The sequence below is a fragment of the Globicephala melas genome, chromosome X (assembly GCF_963455315.2).
Source record: "Globicephala melas chromosome X, mGloMel1.2, whole genome shotgun sequence".
Classification (NCBI taxonomy): domain Eukaryota; kingdom Metazoa; phylum Chordata; class Mammalia; order Artiodactyla; family Delphinidae; genus Globicephala; species Globicephala melas.
In genome coordinates, this window is record NC_083335.1 from 117,104,852 (window position 1) to 117,122,484 (window position 17,633).

At 42.2% G+C, this 17,633-nt stretch overlaps 1 protein-coding gene across 4 annotated transcripts in view; it reads left to right on the forward strand.

Annotated features, from left to right (window-relative positions):
- Positions 1-17,633, forward strand: part of MID1 (midline 1) — a 649,032-nt gene that overhangs the window by 606,938 nt on the left and 24,461 nt on the right. For all 4 annotated transcript variants that reach the window (XM_030845180.2, XM_060292841.1, XM_060292842.1 and 1 more), the window contains 2 exons: positions 1,758-1,885; positions 9,407-9,550. In XM_030845180.2, the coding sequence (XP_030701040.1) occupies positions 1,758-1,885; positions 9,407-9,550 (272 nt within the window). The remainder of the gene's footprint in view (positions 1-1,757; positions 1,886-9,406; positions 9,551-17,633) is intronic.

Genomic DNA, 17,633 nt, shown 5'->3' on the forward strand with positions numbered 1-17,633 from the left:
CCCTGCCCCCAGCCCCTGGCAACCACCGATCTACCTTCTGTCGCTATGGGTTTTTGCCTGTTCTGGACATTTCATCCAAGTGCGTCATACAATATGTGGCCTTTTGTGTCTGGCTTCTTTCACTTATCATAATACTTTCAGGGTTCATCCATGTCATAGCATATATCAGTCTTTCATTCCTTTTTATGGCTGAAAAATACTCCATTGTGTAGATGTGCCCACAGATGTAATTTTTATAGCCAAGATATATTTCTTTATAAAATCCAAAACTTTAAGAGCCATTAGGAGATGCAAGAGGAGATCTGTCTTTTAGTGTAACCAGGTTGAAGTTTTTCTAAATTAAATGGAAGAGTACAGACCTAAGAATTCTCTTCCTGGCTGCTACCAGCTAGCTCTGTGGTCTTGTATAAATGAGCATCAATGCCCTTCATTAGAAAATAAGTAACTAGCTTACGGCTAAATCATTTAAAGGTTGTTTCTTTGCTCAAAAATTCCCAGTACCCTACACAGTATCCTGCACATAGTAGGTCCTCGGTGGTGTTTATTGAACTTCCTGAAATACCAAAATCAAGATTATGAGTCTAGCATAGTTTGATGTGCTCAGAAGTGGTTTACATCATCCCATAATTTTCTTGTTCTTAGAAGAATCACTTGCATTGTTAATTAGTCAAAATGTTCTGCTATTAATAATAACTTTCCCAATCAACATGAGAGTCCACTGCAGGAGACCGATACCTACCAATAGCTTGCTTTATAGATTACAAACGAGAAGTCTACCTAGCAACCTTAATGAAGAGGGGAAATGGCGGACCCATCAGGGGAATTTGTTAGGAAGCTCATGTATATTTTCCATGGCATCTGCTGGGAATATGGTGCAAGAACATGAAGACAAGGAGAATGAAAACGAGCCTGACAAAAACTCCTTTTTTAATGTTTATTTTAGGGAGAGGCTAGTCATTGATTAAACTAATCCAATATCTGGAAACATTCTTTTTTAATCTTCACTTTGCCTTTTATGCAGCTTGAAATTTGGAAGACTCTTCTTTGCAGTGGAGCAGGGTTGAGTCTGAAAAGAACAAACGGTTTCCCAGACAGATGTGTGAAGAAATGCCTGGAGCTGTGTGCTTCTCGCTGGGGTTAGATGTGCGGGGGCCAGAGGGTTAAATACACAGCAAAGTGAAATATGAATATTCTTTCGCCTCCATGGGGAATTTTGTCCCGATAGTGAAAAGGAAGGGAGGAAGCCATTCTTCTGTTTTCCCAGTTCCTCTGCCTCCTCTCGTAGCTTATACTCATTTGCATTGTGTTGCCTGTTACGCCATTCCGAGATGTTTCTTGAGGCTCACGTGTAAACACAGCAATGGTGGGCTTCCCTGGTGGCGCAGTGGTTGGGAGTCCGCCTGCCGGTGCAGGGGACACGGGTTCGTGCCCCGGCTCGGGAGGATCCCACATGCCGCGGAGCGGCTGGGCCCGTGAGCCATGGCCGCTGAGCCTGCGCGTCCGGAGCCTGTGCTCCGCAGCAAGAGAAGCCACCGCAATGAGAAGCCCACGCACCGCAACGAAGAGTAGCCCCCGCTCGCCGCAACTAGAGAAAGCCCGCGCGCAGCAGTGAAGACCCAACACAGCCAAAAATAAATTAATTTTATAAAACCACGATTTCTTAATGATATTTCTTTTCCTTTTATTTTTTCACTCCTATGCAGTGATGGTAAAAGCCAGCTTGACATTTCTAAAAAGTTGTTTTGTTTCAATTACAGAGTCTCCATGGCAACGGCATCATCCCAGGTGCTAATTCCTGAAATCAACCTCAACGACACCTTTGACACCTTTGCCTTAGATTTTTCCCGAGAGAAGAAATTGCTAGAATGTCTGGATTACCTTACAGGTATTGTCTTTTGTGTTTTCTTTAATACTGGGTACGTTCAGTGATACTTCATTAGGAATGAAGTCTAATATCATTTTTTGGTATTACATTTTTGGTAAAACATTTTTGGTATTCCTTTGGTTGGTTTGTTTCTTTGTCTGTTTTCCAAGCAAAATAATACAGTCCAAGGCTAAACTGGGGACAGAGGCAAAAAGAGAATCTCGGTCACTGAAAGCATGTTGACCACCATTTCCCGCACTCTCGGCGTGTGGGTACCACACATGATACCTCTGTTGGCCATCAGAGAGGTACATGGGGCAGCGTGGCTGTTTTCCATTTCATGTCAGCAAGGCAGATGACTCTCACAGTGCCTTGGCAGAGAAAAACTTCGCAGCTGACTCTAATGGGGTATCTACTCTGCCCTGGCTCTTTGTGTTTGTTTAATCTTCCCAACATCGAATTGAGGTGAAGTATTATAATCCTCATTTTGCAAACGAAAGAGGTCATCCATCTTGCTGGAGGTCAGATAGCTAGGGAGAGGCAGAATTAGGATTTAGCTCAGGTCTGTACAGACTCCAAAGACCTCCTTACTTTCTAGTAAAAGACGCAATTTCGTCTTGGCAAAGGTCACCACGGCAGATGTCCCAAAAATCACACTTGTGTTCCTGGTGCCACGTTTCACTTCTGTGCTTTTTGATAGGCATTTTTTGGGGGGGTGGGGGTGGGGGGGTGAGGTCAAGCTTAAAAAACGAAAGCAGCCATAATCAAAGAAACCTCTGGCTACTCCTTTTCCTAACCGTGCTTCCAAATTTTTCTTAGCCGTCGACCACTAAGGCAAGAACTGACCACATTCGCTCATAGAATGTGGACTGTTTAGATGACTTTATTTGTGTTATCCAGAGCCGCGGGGGCCGCGGGGAATTCAGTGAAGCTCCGCGTCTACAGTGAAGCCAGCTGTGCACTGAATTTAGAATGTGCCACTTTCAAGAGACCACATCCCTAACTTAGCGCGGCACCAGTGTCTCCACCCTCATTGTGTATGTGTGTTCGTGGGAGAGCAGTTGGGAAAGGGGAAGCAGGAGAGACGGAGCATTGGGTGATGTTTATTTTTACAGTCTGTGGCTAGAAAGCAAAGGATTTCTATGTTCAAGGAGCACTGTACCCAGATCAGTGTTTTTCTTTGCCTGGACCCGAGGTGCCGGTTTTAGCCTTGGTGCATTTGCAAAGGGAGGCGAGTCACCCCAGAAACATCTTCTTATCTTAGGTGATTCTTTCACACCATACGATGCCTATGAAGGAAGAAATAAGTTGACTCAAAAAGCACGTCCAGTAAGAAACCAAACTCGATTTCAACTATTTACGAATGTAGCTTTTCACTCTGAGATTTACCTCAACTAACACCATGCCACAGAACTTTCTAGGATGATAGAAACACTCTGCACTGTCCAGTAGGATACCTGCTAGCCACGTGGGGCTGTGTTGAAAACCTGAAATGTGGTTAGTGAGTTTTTAACTTTTGTTTCACTTTAATTAAGGTGAAATGTAAGGGGCCACACGGAGCTCGTGGCTACTGTGTTGGACCAGGCAGGTGAGCCTTTCTCGGGCGGAGATGCTTTCTATGATGGCATCCTATTAAAAATCTCCTGTTTTCTTATATCATTTGGGAATGAGTGTGGTCACAGCAACAGAAAATCCAGTTAGCAGTGACTGAACCCATCAGACAGTGTTCCTATCACAGAAACAGGAGAACAGAGGCTTCTGGTGCCGTCCAGGGCTGGGCAGCGGTTCAGTGATGACGTCGGACCCCAGGCTCTTCCTCTTTTTGTGCTCTGCCACCGTCATTGTCTTGCCACGTGACTGCAGAACTACTCCACCTCCAAGCGTTATGCCCAAGTTACAGACAAAAAGAGAGGGACAGATGGGAAATGATGACCAAAAGCTCTGTCAGCCAAGTCTGTTTATGAGGAAAACCAAAAGCTTGCTCTGAAGATCCATCGTGTCTTGTGGCAAACTTCCACTCGTGTCTTGTAGGCTAGATCCATGTCATAAGGTCGCGCCCAAGGGCAGAGAAGGCCAAAACATGTTGGGCTGGGCACGTGGCCATTCTGCACAGAATCAGTGTCTTATTGTCGAGAATGTCCTTCCCGTTTCCCCAAAGTTGTTTAATAAGAGCATTTCAATAACGTATGCCCATTCTAATCTCTATGTGAATGCCAGAGTACTGACTGCAGGGGAAACTGTGAAAGTGGTTTGCACTGACTTGTAGAGTGTACGCCATATATCATCCCGATGGCTGTTTATGCCAAACTAAAGACCATATGGGGTACCTGCTATTACGCCTTCTTAGCTGTCACCCTCCGATACAAATTTGGACCATTTCTAGACATAACATCGATCCTGGCCATAACATACAATGCTCGGCTGATACTGCCAAGTCCAAATAGTTTATCAGACGTTCGTAAGCAGGAACTGGAGTGTTTGTGGAGTATTAACCCACCATTTCTTGTGTCCTGTTTATGACAGAGGCAAGAAAATAACAGCTCTGGTATACCAGCTGCATGAATATTGAAACTGGCAGTGTGCTGCTGTTCTCGTTTACTGTAAGCTGGATATTGACTTTTCAGGACAAACCCATTGGCTTTATAATCAAAACAGGGTTAGTCTGCCTGGCTGTGAAAACAAGATTCTTTTTTTCGCCTCTGACATGCCTCTAAATGGTATGTCAAGTGAATAACCCGGAGGGGTGACATTCCCTCCCTGATTACAGCCCCTGCCACGTGTCTCCCAGTTACCTGCCTATTTCAAACACAGTGTTCTTTTTATTTAATCATGTATTGCGATGCAGAGAGAACCAAATCTTTCTACGTTGGTTGATGGAGAAATAATTCAATGAACTGTTTAGATGACGGGAGAGTAAATATTTCTCCACTGACCCATGCAGGGTGATCCCACACTAACAGGGACCACACGGACAGTAATAAGCATGTTTATGATGCAGCTGGGCCTCCTCCGTGGAAGGCGTCTCTCGATCGGTAGCACTTATTCATCCGAGTCACAGCACATGGCACTAAATCTTTGTTTTTCACTAATAAATTCTACCATTTTTTTCATTTTTTAAAAAATTTCAGCTTTATTAAGGTATAATCGACAAATAAAATTGTAAGATATTTAAAGTATACATCTTAGTGATTTAAGGTTTTTGTTTTCGGATCTTGTTAAAGAAACCTTTCCCCATCCTGAGTCACAAAGATATTCTGCTTCTTCCAGTAGCCTCACTGTTTTACTTTTCCATTTATATCTTTAAGCTCTCTGAAGTTCACCTTTGTACTTAGTGTAAGGTAGGGATTTAACTGAATTTTTCGTCATATTTTAAACCAGTTTTATCAACATAATTTCTAAGCAATCTATTCTTTCCTCATGAAGATGGCTTTGCCACCTTTGTGGTGCTGCCTTTTTTGTACGTCAAGTTCTACGTATCATGGGTCTATTTCCAAGCTTTCTATCTGTTCTTTTTTTTTTAAACATCTTTATTGGAGTATAATTGCTTTACAATGTTGTGTTAGCTTCTGCTATATAACAAAGTGAATCAGCTATACGTATACATATGTCTCCACATCCCCTCCCTCTTGCGTCTCCCACCCTCTCTATCCCACCCCTCTAGGTGGTCACAAAGCACCGAGCTGATCTCCCTGTGCTATGCGGCTGCTTCCCACTAGCTATCTGTTTTACATCTGGTAGTGTATATATGTCCATGCCACTCTATCACTTTGTCCCAGCTTACCCTTCCCCCTCCCCATGTCCTCAAGCCCATTCTCTGTGTCTGCATCTTTATTCCTGTCCTGCCCCTAGGTTTTTCAGAACCTTTTTTTTCCCCCTTAGATTCCATATATATGTGTTAGCACACGGTATTTGTTTTTCTCCTTCTGACTTACTTCACTCTGTATGACAGACTCTAGGTCCATCCACCTCACTACAAATAACTTCAATTTCGTTTCTTTTTATGGCTGAGTAATATTCCATTGTATATATGTGCCACATCTTCTTTATCCATTCATCTGTCGATGGACACTTAGGTTGCTTCCATGTCCCGGCTATTGTAAATAGAGCTGCAGTGAACATTGTGGTGCATGACTCTTTTTGAATTATGGTTTTCTCAGGGTATGTGCCCAGTACTGGGATTGCTGGGTCGTATGGTAGTTCTCTTTTTAGTTCTTTAAGGCACCTCCATACTGTTCTCCACAGTGGCTGTATCAATTTACATTCCCACCAACAATGCAAGAGGGTTCCCTTTTCTCCACACCCTCTCCAGCATTTACTGTTTGTAGATTTTTTGATGATGGCCATTCTGACCGGTGTGAGGTGATACCTCATTGTAGTTTTGTGTTTGTTTTTGTTTTTGTTTTTGTTTTTTGGCGGTACGCGGGCCTCTCACTGCTGCGGCCTCTCCCGTTGCGGAGCACAGGCTCCGGACGCGCAGGCTCAGCGGCCATGGCTCACGGGCCCACCGGCTCCGTGGCATGTGGGATCTTCCCGGACCGGGGCATGAACCCGTGTCCCCTGCATCGGCAGGGGGACTCTCAACCACTGCGCCACCAGGGAAGCCCACCTCATTGTAGTTTTGATTTGCACTTCTCTAATGAGTGGCAATGCTGAGCATCCTTTCATGTGTTTGTTGGCAAGCTGTATATCTTCTTTGGAGAAATGTCCGTTTAGGGCTTCTGCGTATTTTTGGATTGGGTGGTTCTTTTGATATTGAGCTGCATGAGCTGCTTGTATATTTTGGAGATTAATTCTTGGCTTCATGTGCAAATATTTTCTCCCATTCTGAGGGTTGTCTTTTGGTCTTGTTTATGGTTTCCTTTGCTGTGCAAAAGCTTTGAAGTTTCATTAGGCCCCATTTGCTTATTTTTGTTTTTATTTCCATTTCTCGAGGAGGTGGGTCAGAAAGGATCTTGCTGTGATTTATGTCATAGAGTGTTCTGCCTATGTTTTCCTCTAAGTTTTATAGTGCCTGGCCTTACATTTAGGTCTTTAATCCATTTGGAGTTTATTTTTGTGTACGGTGTCAGGGAGTGTTCTAATTTCATTCTCTTCCATGTCGCTGTCCAGTTTTCCCAGCACCACCTATTGAAGAGGCTGTCTTTTCTCCACTGTATATTCCTGCCTCCTTTATCAAAGATAAGGTGACCGTAGGTGCGTGGGTTTCTCTCTGGGCTTTCTATCCTGTTCCATTGATCTATATTTCTGTTTTTGTTGACACTAAATCTTGCATGTGGATATTTCAGGAGACAGATGCATGAAGTCATATTCCAGAAAGAATGCTTTAAGGCTCTGTAGAGCCCTTCTATCTTGATGCACAACTTTCTTTTTCAAGTTATCTCTTTTTTTTAATTTACTTTGTTGAAGTATAGGTGATTTACAATGTTGTGTTAGTTTCAGGTGTACAGCAAAGTGATTCAGTTATACATACATACATATATATATATATATATATATATATATAGTATACACAAGCTTCCGGCAAAACCCAAATGAACTTTTTAGCCAACCCAATATATTCTTTTTCATATTCTTTTCCATTATGGTTTATCACAGGATACTGAATATGGTTCCCTGTGCTATACAGTAGCACCTTGCTGTTTATTCATTCTATATATAATAGTTTGCATCTGCTAGTCCCAAACTCCCAATCCATCCCTCCCGCACCTCCCCTCCCCCTTGGCCAGCACAAGTCTGTTCTCTGTGTCTGTGAGTCTGTTTCTCTTTCATAGATAAGTTCATCTGTGTCATATTTTAGATTCCACATGTAAGTGGTATCATATGGTATTTGTCTTTGTCTGCCTGACTTACTTCACTTAATATGATGATCTCCAAGTCCACGGCACATGGCATTATTTCATTTTATGGCTGTGTAGTATCCCTTAATGCACACCGTGACGCAGTGGCTGCTGCAATAATGTCTGTGGAATTCAGTATCAATAGACTGAGCTGGGCTAACTGACTTTATGCCACAGATGTAAAAGGGACTTGCTTCGTACGATATGTGTCCCGCATGTATCGTCAAGTGGCAAAGTGCAGAGTACTAAAACAATTCAAGTTTTAAATTTTACCATTTTCATCAACTTTCCTCCCTCTTGGGGTTTCTTTAGGACTAATCCATCCTCATCAAAGTTTCACGCAGGAAAGCGTTCTCTAATAGTGTAAGCAAACGTTGCTCATCTGTCGGACGCAGATATATTTTCTCGTTTTGAAGTTAGGTTCTGGTGTACAGAAGAATGGAAGAAAAGGCCTGGATCGACGCTTTAAACCGGGGCTCGGCAAACGCTGACTGTAAAGGGCCAGATGGTAAATATTTTAGTCTTTGCAGGACATATGGTTGCAACTACTCAATTCTGCTATTGCACAAAGGCAGCCAGAGACAGTCCATAAGTGAATGAGCCTGGCTGTGTTCCAATAAAACTTTATTTACAAAAACAGGCCGTGGGCCAGATTTGGCCCATAGCCATAGCTTGCCAGCTCCTGCTGTAAAATATTATTGCCGGTGCAAAGCACTCACTGCCTAGGCTTTTTCTTGCTCACAGACTCGTCTCATAAAAGCAGTTATTGAAATCAGTCCAGTAGAAGTCCACTTAAAATCATCATTTGGGTAGGATTTAGACTTCTCCACTCCAGAATGTGTTCAAGACATAAAACAGCAGCCTTCCCCAACGATAAGTTAATCAAATGCCAAGGCATCCTGTTTTTCTTGAGGAAGGAAAATGTACTTCTTAGATATGACTGATTGGCAATCATGTTCGTAATTTGACATACCACCTATCAACTGAAAAATGAGAAGAAAACTGAATCACACTAATACATTTTTATAAGGCCTCAAAACATGTAATGAAAGAAAATTTTCAGACACTTATCTGACTGATACGTTATGGGATAACAAACATCAGTATTTTTGCAGTTGGGCGCCTGAATATAAAAATACGTGGCATCTTGTAGCTCAGAGGTTGGCTAACTGGCTCACAGGCCAAATCTGGTCCTCACTTGTTTTTGTAAACAAAGTTCTACTGGAACCTGGCCAGGTCTGCTTGAGTACACATTGTCTCTGGCTGCTTTCACGGTACAGAGGCAGAGTTGAGTAGTTGCAACAGAGACCAGAGGACCCACAAAGCCTAAAATATTTACCATCTAGCTCTTTACCGAAAAAGTTTGCCATCCCCACAATGGGGATGAAATGACAAGAGTTCATCTTTGTTTACTTTTTGTTTGACATGTTTTCTTTCACGAATAAGAGAGTTCGTTTGCTTACCCTTCTGAACATGCTTTCATGATAAATAGAGAGAAGATACTGGCTGGCTGAAGTCACACTACCTGGGAAAAATCACAGTGACATAACCAGCCAAGCAAATGTTCTTTGGATTGGCATCGTCATCTCTCAGATAGTTCTGATGGATATGTTTTAAAAGGCCTGCTTTGACTGTCAAACATCTCCTTTGAAATGTATCCCAGAGGTGTCTGCTTCTCTGCTGATGACCGTCTTGCTCCCCACAGCTCCCAACCCTCCCACAATTAGAGAAGAGCTCTGCACGGCTTCCTATGACACCATCACCGTTCACTGGACCTCCGATGACGAATTCAGTGTGGTTTCCTACGAGCTCCAGTACACCATATTCACCGGACAAGCCAATGTCGTGAGTGAGTATCGCACGCCCTCTTGACTTCTCTGTTTGGTGACTGTTCTCAGATCGATTGCATTTCTCAATTTAAATATCAAGGGAAGACGAGGACGGAAAGAGTACACGATATTTATCGGCTTGTCTTTCCTAACCAAGAAGATGGTAGCACTCACTCCTACTGTGCTAGGAAAAATAACAGGCCAGATGGCGTTGAAAATTCTTAATCTCTAGCAAACCACATGGACGGCTCTTAAAAAAATATTGTTAAAGGAATCGGGAAACAAAAGGATGAATGCGCTAGGAGTCTGTTTGTACGTAAGTTAAAGATTAAAAAGCTCTTGTGTTTAGAGATGTATACATAGGTGTAAAAACTATAAATAAAAGTCAGGATGATGGTTGCCTCTGGGATGGGAGGGCAGTAGCACCCCTGGAAAAACATGGGGAGATCATGGGGTTAACAGCACTTTCTGGGTGGGAGTTATATGGTTTAGTCATTATATCATACATTAAGTTTTCTTTTCTGAGTGTTACTTCAGAATTTTTTTGTTGTTATTAACCTTGGGTCTATGTCACTTTATTTTAGTTTTTATTTCATATCAGAGTATAGTTGACTTACTTACAGTGTTGTGTTAGTTTCGGGTGTATAGCAAAGTGATTCAGTTATACAGATACGTATATCCATTACTTTATAGATTCTTTTCTCATATAGTTTATTAGAGAATAGTGACTAGAGTTCCCTGTGCTGTACAGTAGGCCCTTGTTGGTTATCCGTTGTGTATATAGTAGTGTGTAGATGTTAATCCCAAACTCCTAATCTATCCCTCCCCCGACCTCTCCCCTTTGGTAACCATAAGTTTGTTTTTGAAGTCTGTGAGTCTGTTTCTGTTCTGTACACAAGTTCATTGGTATCTTTTTTTTTAGATTCCACATAGAAGTGATATCACAGGGTACTTGTCTTTCTGACTTACGTCACTTAGGATGATAATCTCTAGGTCCATCCATGTTGCTGCAAATGGCATTATTTCGTTCTTTTTTATGACTGGTTATTACAGGATAGTGAATACAGTTCCCTGTGCTATACAATAGGACCTTGTTGTTTATCCATTCTGTATGTACTAGTTTGCATCTGCTAGTCCCAAACTCCCACTCCATCCCTACCCTGCCCCCACCCCCACTTGGCAACCACAAGTCTGTTCTCTGTGTCAGTCTGTTTCTGATTCTTAGAGAAGTTCATTTGTGTCATAGTTTAGATTCCACATATAAGTGATATCACGTGGTATTTGTTTTTCTCTGTCTGGCTTACTTTGCTTAGTATGAGCATCTCGAGGTCCCTCCATGTTGCTGCAAGTGGCATTATTTCATTCCTTTTTATGTCTGAGTACTGTTCCATTGTGTATATGTACCACATCTTCTTTATTCACTCCTCTGTCGGTGGACATATTTAGGTTGCTTCCGCGCTTTGGCTATTGTAAATGGTGCTGCAGTGAACACTGGGGTGCATGTATCTTTTCAAATTATGGTTTTCTCTGGATATATGCCCAGGAGTGGGATTGCTGGATCATATGGTATAGTTCTATTTTAAGTTCTTCTCGGGAACCTCCATACTGTTCTCCATAATGCTTGTACCAATTTACATTCCCACCAACAGCATAGGAGGGTTCCCTTCTCTCCACACCCTCTCCAGCATTTATGGTTTGTAGATTTTTTAATGATGGCCATTCTGAGCCGTGTGAGCTGATACCTCATGGTCGTTTTGATTTGCATTTCTCTAATAATTAGTGATGTTGAGCATCTTTTCACGTGCTTTTTGGCCATCTGTATGTCTTCTTTGGAGAAATGTCTCTTTAGATCTTCTGCCCGTTTGTTCACTGGGTTGTTTTTTTGATATTGAGCTGCATGAGCTGCTTTTGTATATTGTGGAGATTAATCCTTTGCCAGTTGCTTTGTTTGCAAATATTTTCTCCCATTTTGTGGGTTGTCCTTCTGTTTTGTTGATGGTTTCCTTTGCTGTGCAAAAGCTTTGAAGTTTAATTAGGTCCCATTTGTTTATTTTTGGTTTTATTTTCATTACTCCAGGAGGTGGATCCAAAAAGATATTGTTGCAATTTATGCAAAGATTGTTCTGCCTATATTTTCCTCCGAGAGTTTTATAGTATCTGGTCTTACATTTAGGTCTTTAATCCATCTTGAGTTCATTTTTGTGTATAGTGTTAGAGAATGTTCTCGTTTCATTCTTCAACATGTAGCTGTCCAGTTTTCCCTGCAACACTTATTGAAGAGGCTGTCTCTTCTGCATTGTATATCCTTGCCTCCTTTGACATAGATTAGTTGACCATAGGTGCATGGGTTTATTTCTGGACTTTCTATCCTGTCCCACTGATCTATATTTCTGTTTCTCTGCCAATGCCATACTGTTTTGATGACTGTAGCTTTGTAGTCAAGGAGCCTGATTCCTCCAGCTCTGTTTTCCTTTCTCAGGATTGCTTTGGCTATTCGGGGTTTTTTGTGTTTCCACACAAATGTAAAATTTTTTTGCTCTAGTTCTGTGGAAAATGCCATTGGTAATTTAATAGGGATTGCATTGAATCTGTAGCTTGCCTTAGGTAGTATACTCATTTTGACAATATTGATTCTTCCAATTCAAGAACAATATTGATTTTTCCAATTCCTTTCCATCTGTGTGTGTCACCTTCAGTTTCTTTCATCAGCATCTTATAGTTTTCGAGTACAGGTATTTTGGCTCCTTGGGTAGGTTTATTCTTAGGAATTTTATTCTTTTCGATGTGATGGTAAATGGGATCGTTTCCTTAATTTCTCTTTCTGACCTGTCATCGTTAACATATAGAAATGCAAGAGATTTCTGTGTATTAATTCTATAAGCTGCAACTTTACCAGATTCATTGACGAGCTCAAGTAGTTTTCTGGTAGCATCTTTAGGATTTTCTATGTATAGTATCGTGTCCTCTGTAAACAGTGGCAGTTTTACTTCTTTTCCAATTGGGATTCCTTTTATTTCTTTTTCTTCTCTGATTGCCAAGGCTAGGACTTCCAAAGCTATGTTGAAGAAAAGTGGTGGGACTGGGCATCCTTGTCTTGTTCCTGATCTTAGAGGAAATGCTTTCGGCTTTTCACTGTTGAGTATCATGTTAGCTGTGGGTTTGTCATGTATGGTCTTTATTATGTTGAGGCTCTGTGCCCACTTTCTGGAGAGGTTTTTTTATCATAAATGAATGTTGAATTTTGTCAGAAGCTTTTTCTGCATCTATTGAGATGATCACATGGTTTTTATTCTTCAATTTGTTGATTTGGTGTATCACACTGGTTGATTTGCGGATACTGAAGAATCCTTGCATCCCTGGGATGAATCCCACTTGATCACGGTGTATGATCCTTTTACTGTATTGTCGGGTTCGGTTTGCTAGTATTATGTTGAGGAATTTTGCATCTGTATTCTTCAGGGATATTGGCCTGTAATTTTCTTTTTTTGTGCTATCTTTGTTTGGTCTTGGTATCAGGGTGATGGTGGCCTCGTAGAATGAGTTTGGGGGTGTTCCCTCCTCTGCGATTTTCTTGGAATAGTTTCAGAATGATAGGTGTTAACTCTTCTCTAAATGCTTGGTAGAATTCGCCTGTGAAGCCATCTGCTCTTGTGATTTAAAAACTCCCAACAAACAAAAGTCCATTTTCAATGTCAGTACCTGTGATTGGTCTGTTCACAGTTTCTATTTCTGCTTGGTTCAGTCTTGGGAGATTGTACCTTTCTACGAATTTGTCCATTTCTTCTAGATTGTCCATTTTATTGGCGTAGAGTTGCTTGTAGTAATCTCTCATGATCCTTTGTATTTCTGTGGTGCCTGTTGTAACTTCAACTTTTTCATTTCTAATTTTATGGATTAGAGCCTTCTCCCTTTTTTTTCTTGATGAGTCTGGCTAAAGATTTATCAATTTTGTTTACGTATTCTTTGTCTCTATCTCATTTCTTTCTGCTCTGATCTTTAGGGTTTCTTTCCTTCTACTAACTTTGGGTTTTGTCTCTTCTTCTTTCTCTAGTTGCTTTAGGCATAAGGTTAAGTTGTTTATTTGAGATTTTTCTTGTTTCCTGAGGTAAGATAGTATTGCTATAAACTTCCCTCTTACAGTCGCTTTTGCTGTGTCCCGTAGGTCTTGGGTCATCAGGCTTTCGTTTGTCTCTAGGTATTTTTTCATTTCTTCTTTGATTTCTTCAGTGATCCATTGGTTGGTTAGTAGCATATTGTTTCACCTCCACGTGTTTGTGTTTTTTACAGTTGTTGTTTTTTTTGTAGTTGATTTCTAATCTGATAGCGCTGTAGTTGGAGAAGATGCTTGATACGAGTTCAATTTTCTTAAATTTACCGAGGCTCGCTTTGTGACAGCATTGTGATCTCTCCTGGAGAATGTTATATGTGCCTTTGAGAAGAATGTGTATTCTGCTGCTTTCAGATGGAATGTTATATAAATATCAAGTAAGTCCATCTGGTGTCATGTGTCATTTAAGGCCTGTGTTTCCTTATTGATTTGCTGTCTGGATGATCTGTCCGTTGATGTAAGTGGGGTGTTAAAGTCCCCCACTATTACTGTGTTACTGTTGATTTCTCCTTTTATGGCTGTTAGCATTTGCCTTATATACTGAGGTACTCCTTTGTTGGGTGCATATACATTTACAATTGTTTTATCCTCTTCATGGCTTGATCCTTTGATCACTGCATATATATAGTGTCCTTCTTTGTCTCTTGTAACAGTCTTGATTTTAAAGCCTATTTTGTCTGACAGACATGAGTATTGCTACTCCAGCTTTCTTTTGATTTCCGTTTGCATAGAATACCTTTTTCCATCTTCTCACTTTCAGTCTGTATGTGTCCCTAGGTCTGAAGTGGGTCTCTTGTAGACAGCACATAGACGGGATTTATTTTTGTATCCGTTCAGCCAGTTTATGTCTTTTGGTCAGAGTATTTAATCCTTTTACATTTCAGGTAATTATCAATATGTATGTTCTTACTGCCATCTTGTTCATTGTTTTGGATTTGTTTTTGTAAGTCTTTCTTTTTTCTTCCCTTCCTCTTTTGTTCGCTTCTCTTGTGATTTGATGACTGTCTTTAGTGTTGTGTTTGCATTGCTTTTTCTTTTTTAATTCATTACTCTGCATTCTTCTTCAGGTAGATTACCTACCTCCACTTCACTTAGTTGTTCTTCTGGGGTTTTAGCTTGTTCCTTTGTCTGGAATATACTTCTCTGCCGTCTCATTTTGTGTAACTGTCTGTGTTTGTGGTCTCTGTTTCTCAGGCTGCACGTTTGTAGTCCCCTCTTTCTTCTGGTGTCCGCACCCTGGTGGGTGAGATTGGTCCAGAGGCTTGTGCAGGCTTCCTGGTGGGAGGGACTGTTGCCTGCCCCCTGGTGGGCAGGGCCATGTCAAGAGGTGCATTTAGGGGAGACTGTGCTCAGGACGACTTCAGGCAGACTGTCTGCTGATGGGTGGGTCTGTGTTCCCACCCTGTTCATTGTTTGGCCTGAGGTGTACCAGCACTGGACCCAGGCGGTGGTGGGGGGCGGGGGGGGGGCAAGGTCTCGGTGCCAGAATGGCGATCTCCGGGAGAGCATACGCCGATGAGTATTTCCTGGGGCCTCTGGCCCTTGCCCCTACAGTGAGCCCCAGCCAACTCCCTAGGAGACCCTCCAAGACCCACAGGTAGGTCTGACCCAGGCTCCTGTCGAGTCACTGCTTTGCCCTGGGTCCCAGTTCACAGGAAGCCTCATGTGTGCCCTCCAAGAGTGGAGTCTGTTTCCACCTGTCCTGTGGGGCTCCTGCACTCAATCAAGCCCTACTGGTCTTCAAAGCCAAATGCTCTGGGGGCTCCTCCTCCTGATGCCAGACCCCGCAGGCTGGGGAGCCTGAAGTGGGGCTCAGAACACTTACTTCTGTAAGAGAACCTCTGCGATATAATGATTTTCCATTTTCTGGGTCACCCATCTGGCGGGCATGGGATTTGATTATATCGCAGAAGCACCCCTCCTACTGTCTTGTTGTGGCTTCTTCTGTCTTTGGATGTAGAATATCTTTTTTGGTAGGTCCTAGTCTTTTATGTCTGTCAGTGGTTGTTCAGCAGTTTTGATTTGGGTGTTTTCATGAGAGGAGGTGAGCTCAAGTTCTTCTCCTCTGCCATCTTGTCTCCGGAATCTATTTTTAAAGGATTTCAGAGGCGAGCAGGGCCATCTTCTGAAATATTAACAATTGTTCCCCACCTAGGAAAATTTTAGACCTTATTTGAAACACAGAGAAGCCCCTCTCTCACTGGGGCCCATGAGATACTCCGTATCGGAGACAATGTGATGATAATAGAGGGAGCACTCCCTCTCACCCTGCAGTTATCTGAATTAAGTACATGGCAAAGGACGAGAAGAAATGTATTTTTAGGGGAGCAAGTTGGAAAGCTTCTTTAGCAAATAAAAATAGAATATGCCAAAGTAGAAGAGGATAGAATAGCAGTCACTTTTCAACAAAGAAATGTTTTGAATAAATCCATACCAACCTTGCTTTCATTATATAAACCTTTCTGTAACTACACTGTTCTTTCCTAGCACAAGTAATTCTGAGGCACATGACGCTTCAAGTAGAAATTTGATTTAGGAGTAATTAAAAGAGTGATGCAGAAAGACCCACACCTCTAAGGGGCTAAAGTATAAGTGACTCATACCAACAAATGGCCCCCCCCTCCCTATATCCCCTTTTCCCAGCTTCCCCTCCTGACCCCTCTGACCTTTCACTCCTTAATCAGCCTGCCTTGGAAGCTTTTCTTAAAAATCTTACTTAGCTTTTATTACAATCTTCTAAGAATGTGTAATTTTGGAGCAAAAGGGAAAATCAGGAAACGTTGAGAACAGCTTTGGCAAGAAGGCATAGAGAGGGCAGAGATGGTACAACCAAAAGGTCTTGGGGCAAGTGATCACTAAGTCTTGAAAGAGAGTGGGTACCTATCAGTACAGTGAAGGCATAGCAGCCAGCCATGTTAATTTAAGCAAACCTATAGAGACAGAAGGTGGCAGGGTGCAGTGGGAGATCTCATCTAATTAAGCCTGGCTAGAGAGTTGAGTGAGGAAGGGGAGACGGAGAGAAATGAAGATAGAGAAACAGAACCGGGACTCCACCCCGTACAGGTCTAGTTCTTACCGTTTGTGCATCTGGAGTCAGCTGGGGGTCAGCTAACCTGCTGGTGTTGGTTAGGCTCCCTCGTAGCTCAGGCTGGTAACTGGCGCATCTCCACTGCTGGACAGCTCTCTCCTGCAATCTACCTCAAGCATGTTCTCCAGGGGACTGCGGAGGTGAAGGCAGATGGCTGGGCCCAGTTGCCCACACGCTTTGCAAGCCTGTCTTTGTCACGTTAGCTGACGTGCCATTGGCCAAACCCATTCCCACGAGTGAGCCTGGAGTCACAATGAGAGGCCTGCAAGGTTATATAGCAAACAAAATGCGTGGATACAGCAAGAAGGAAGGGAGTGGGGCCAGAGGACCATCTGCTGTAGAGCCTTAGCTCCGTACCAGCACGTCATTCCATCCCCAAGATGAAAGGAAGATACCTGTTGCTCGAAACTTAGGGTTTCCCAGGTGACTAAACTGTGACTACCTTGACTTCCATGCTGTTGGCCTGGAAAAATACACCAAAAAAAGACACAAGAATGGAATAGATGAGAAAAGGCCACACCTGTAGAAATCCAACAACAACAATACTACTGAAATTAGAGCTTTACGTTGGGTGATGCCAGAGAAGGGGATTTGTTCCCAGAAAGCAGTTACCACAAGGAAATAAATGCACGTGGCTTAACGAAGGTTACAGACCTGCCTTTTGTTGTTGTTGTTCTTATAATTTTTTTTATCGAAGTGTGGTTGAGTTACAATATTGTGTTAGTTGCAGGCGTACAGCAAAGCTTCAGTTATTTTTTCAGATTATCTTGTAAGAACCTATAATGGAAAGTAATACAGTTCCCTGTGCTATACTGTAGGTCCTTGTGTAGCTAGTATTTTTAATTTTTATTTTATATTGGAGCATAGTTGATCTACAGTGTTGTGTTAGTTTCAGGTGTACAGCAAA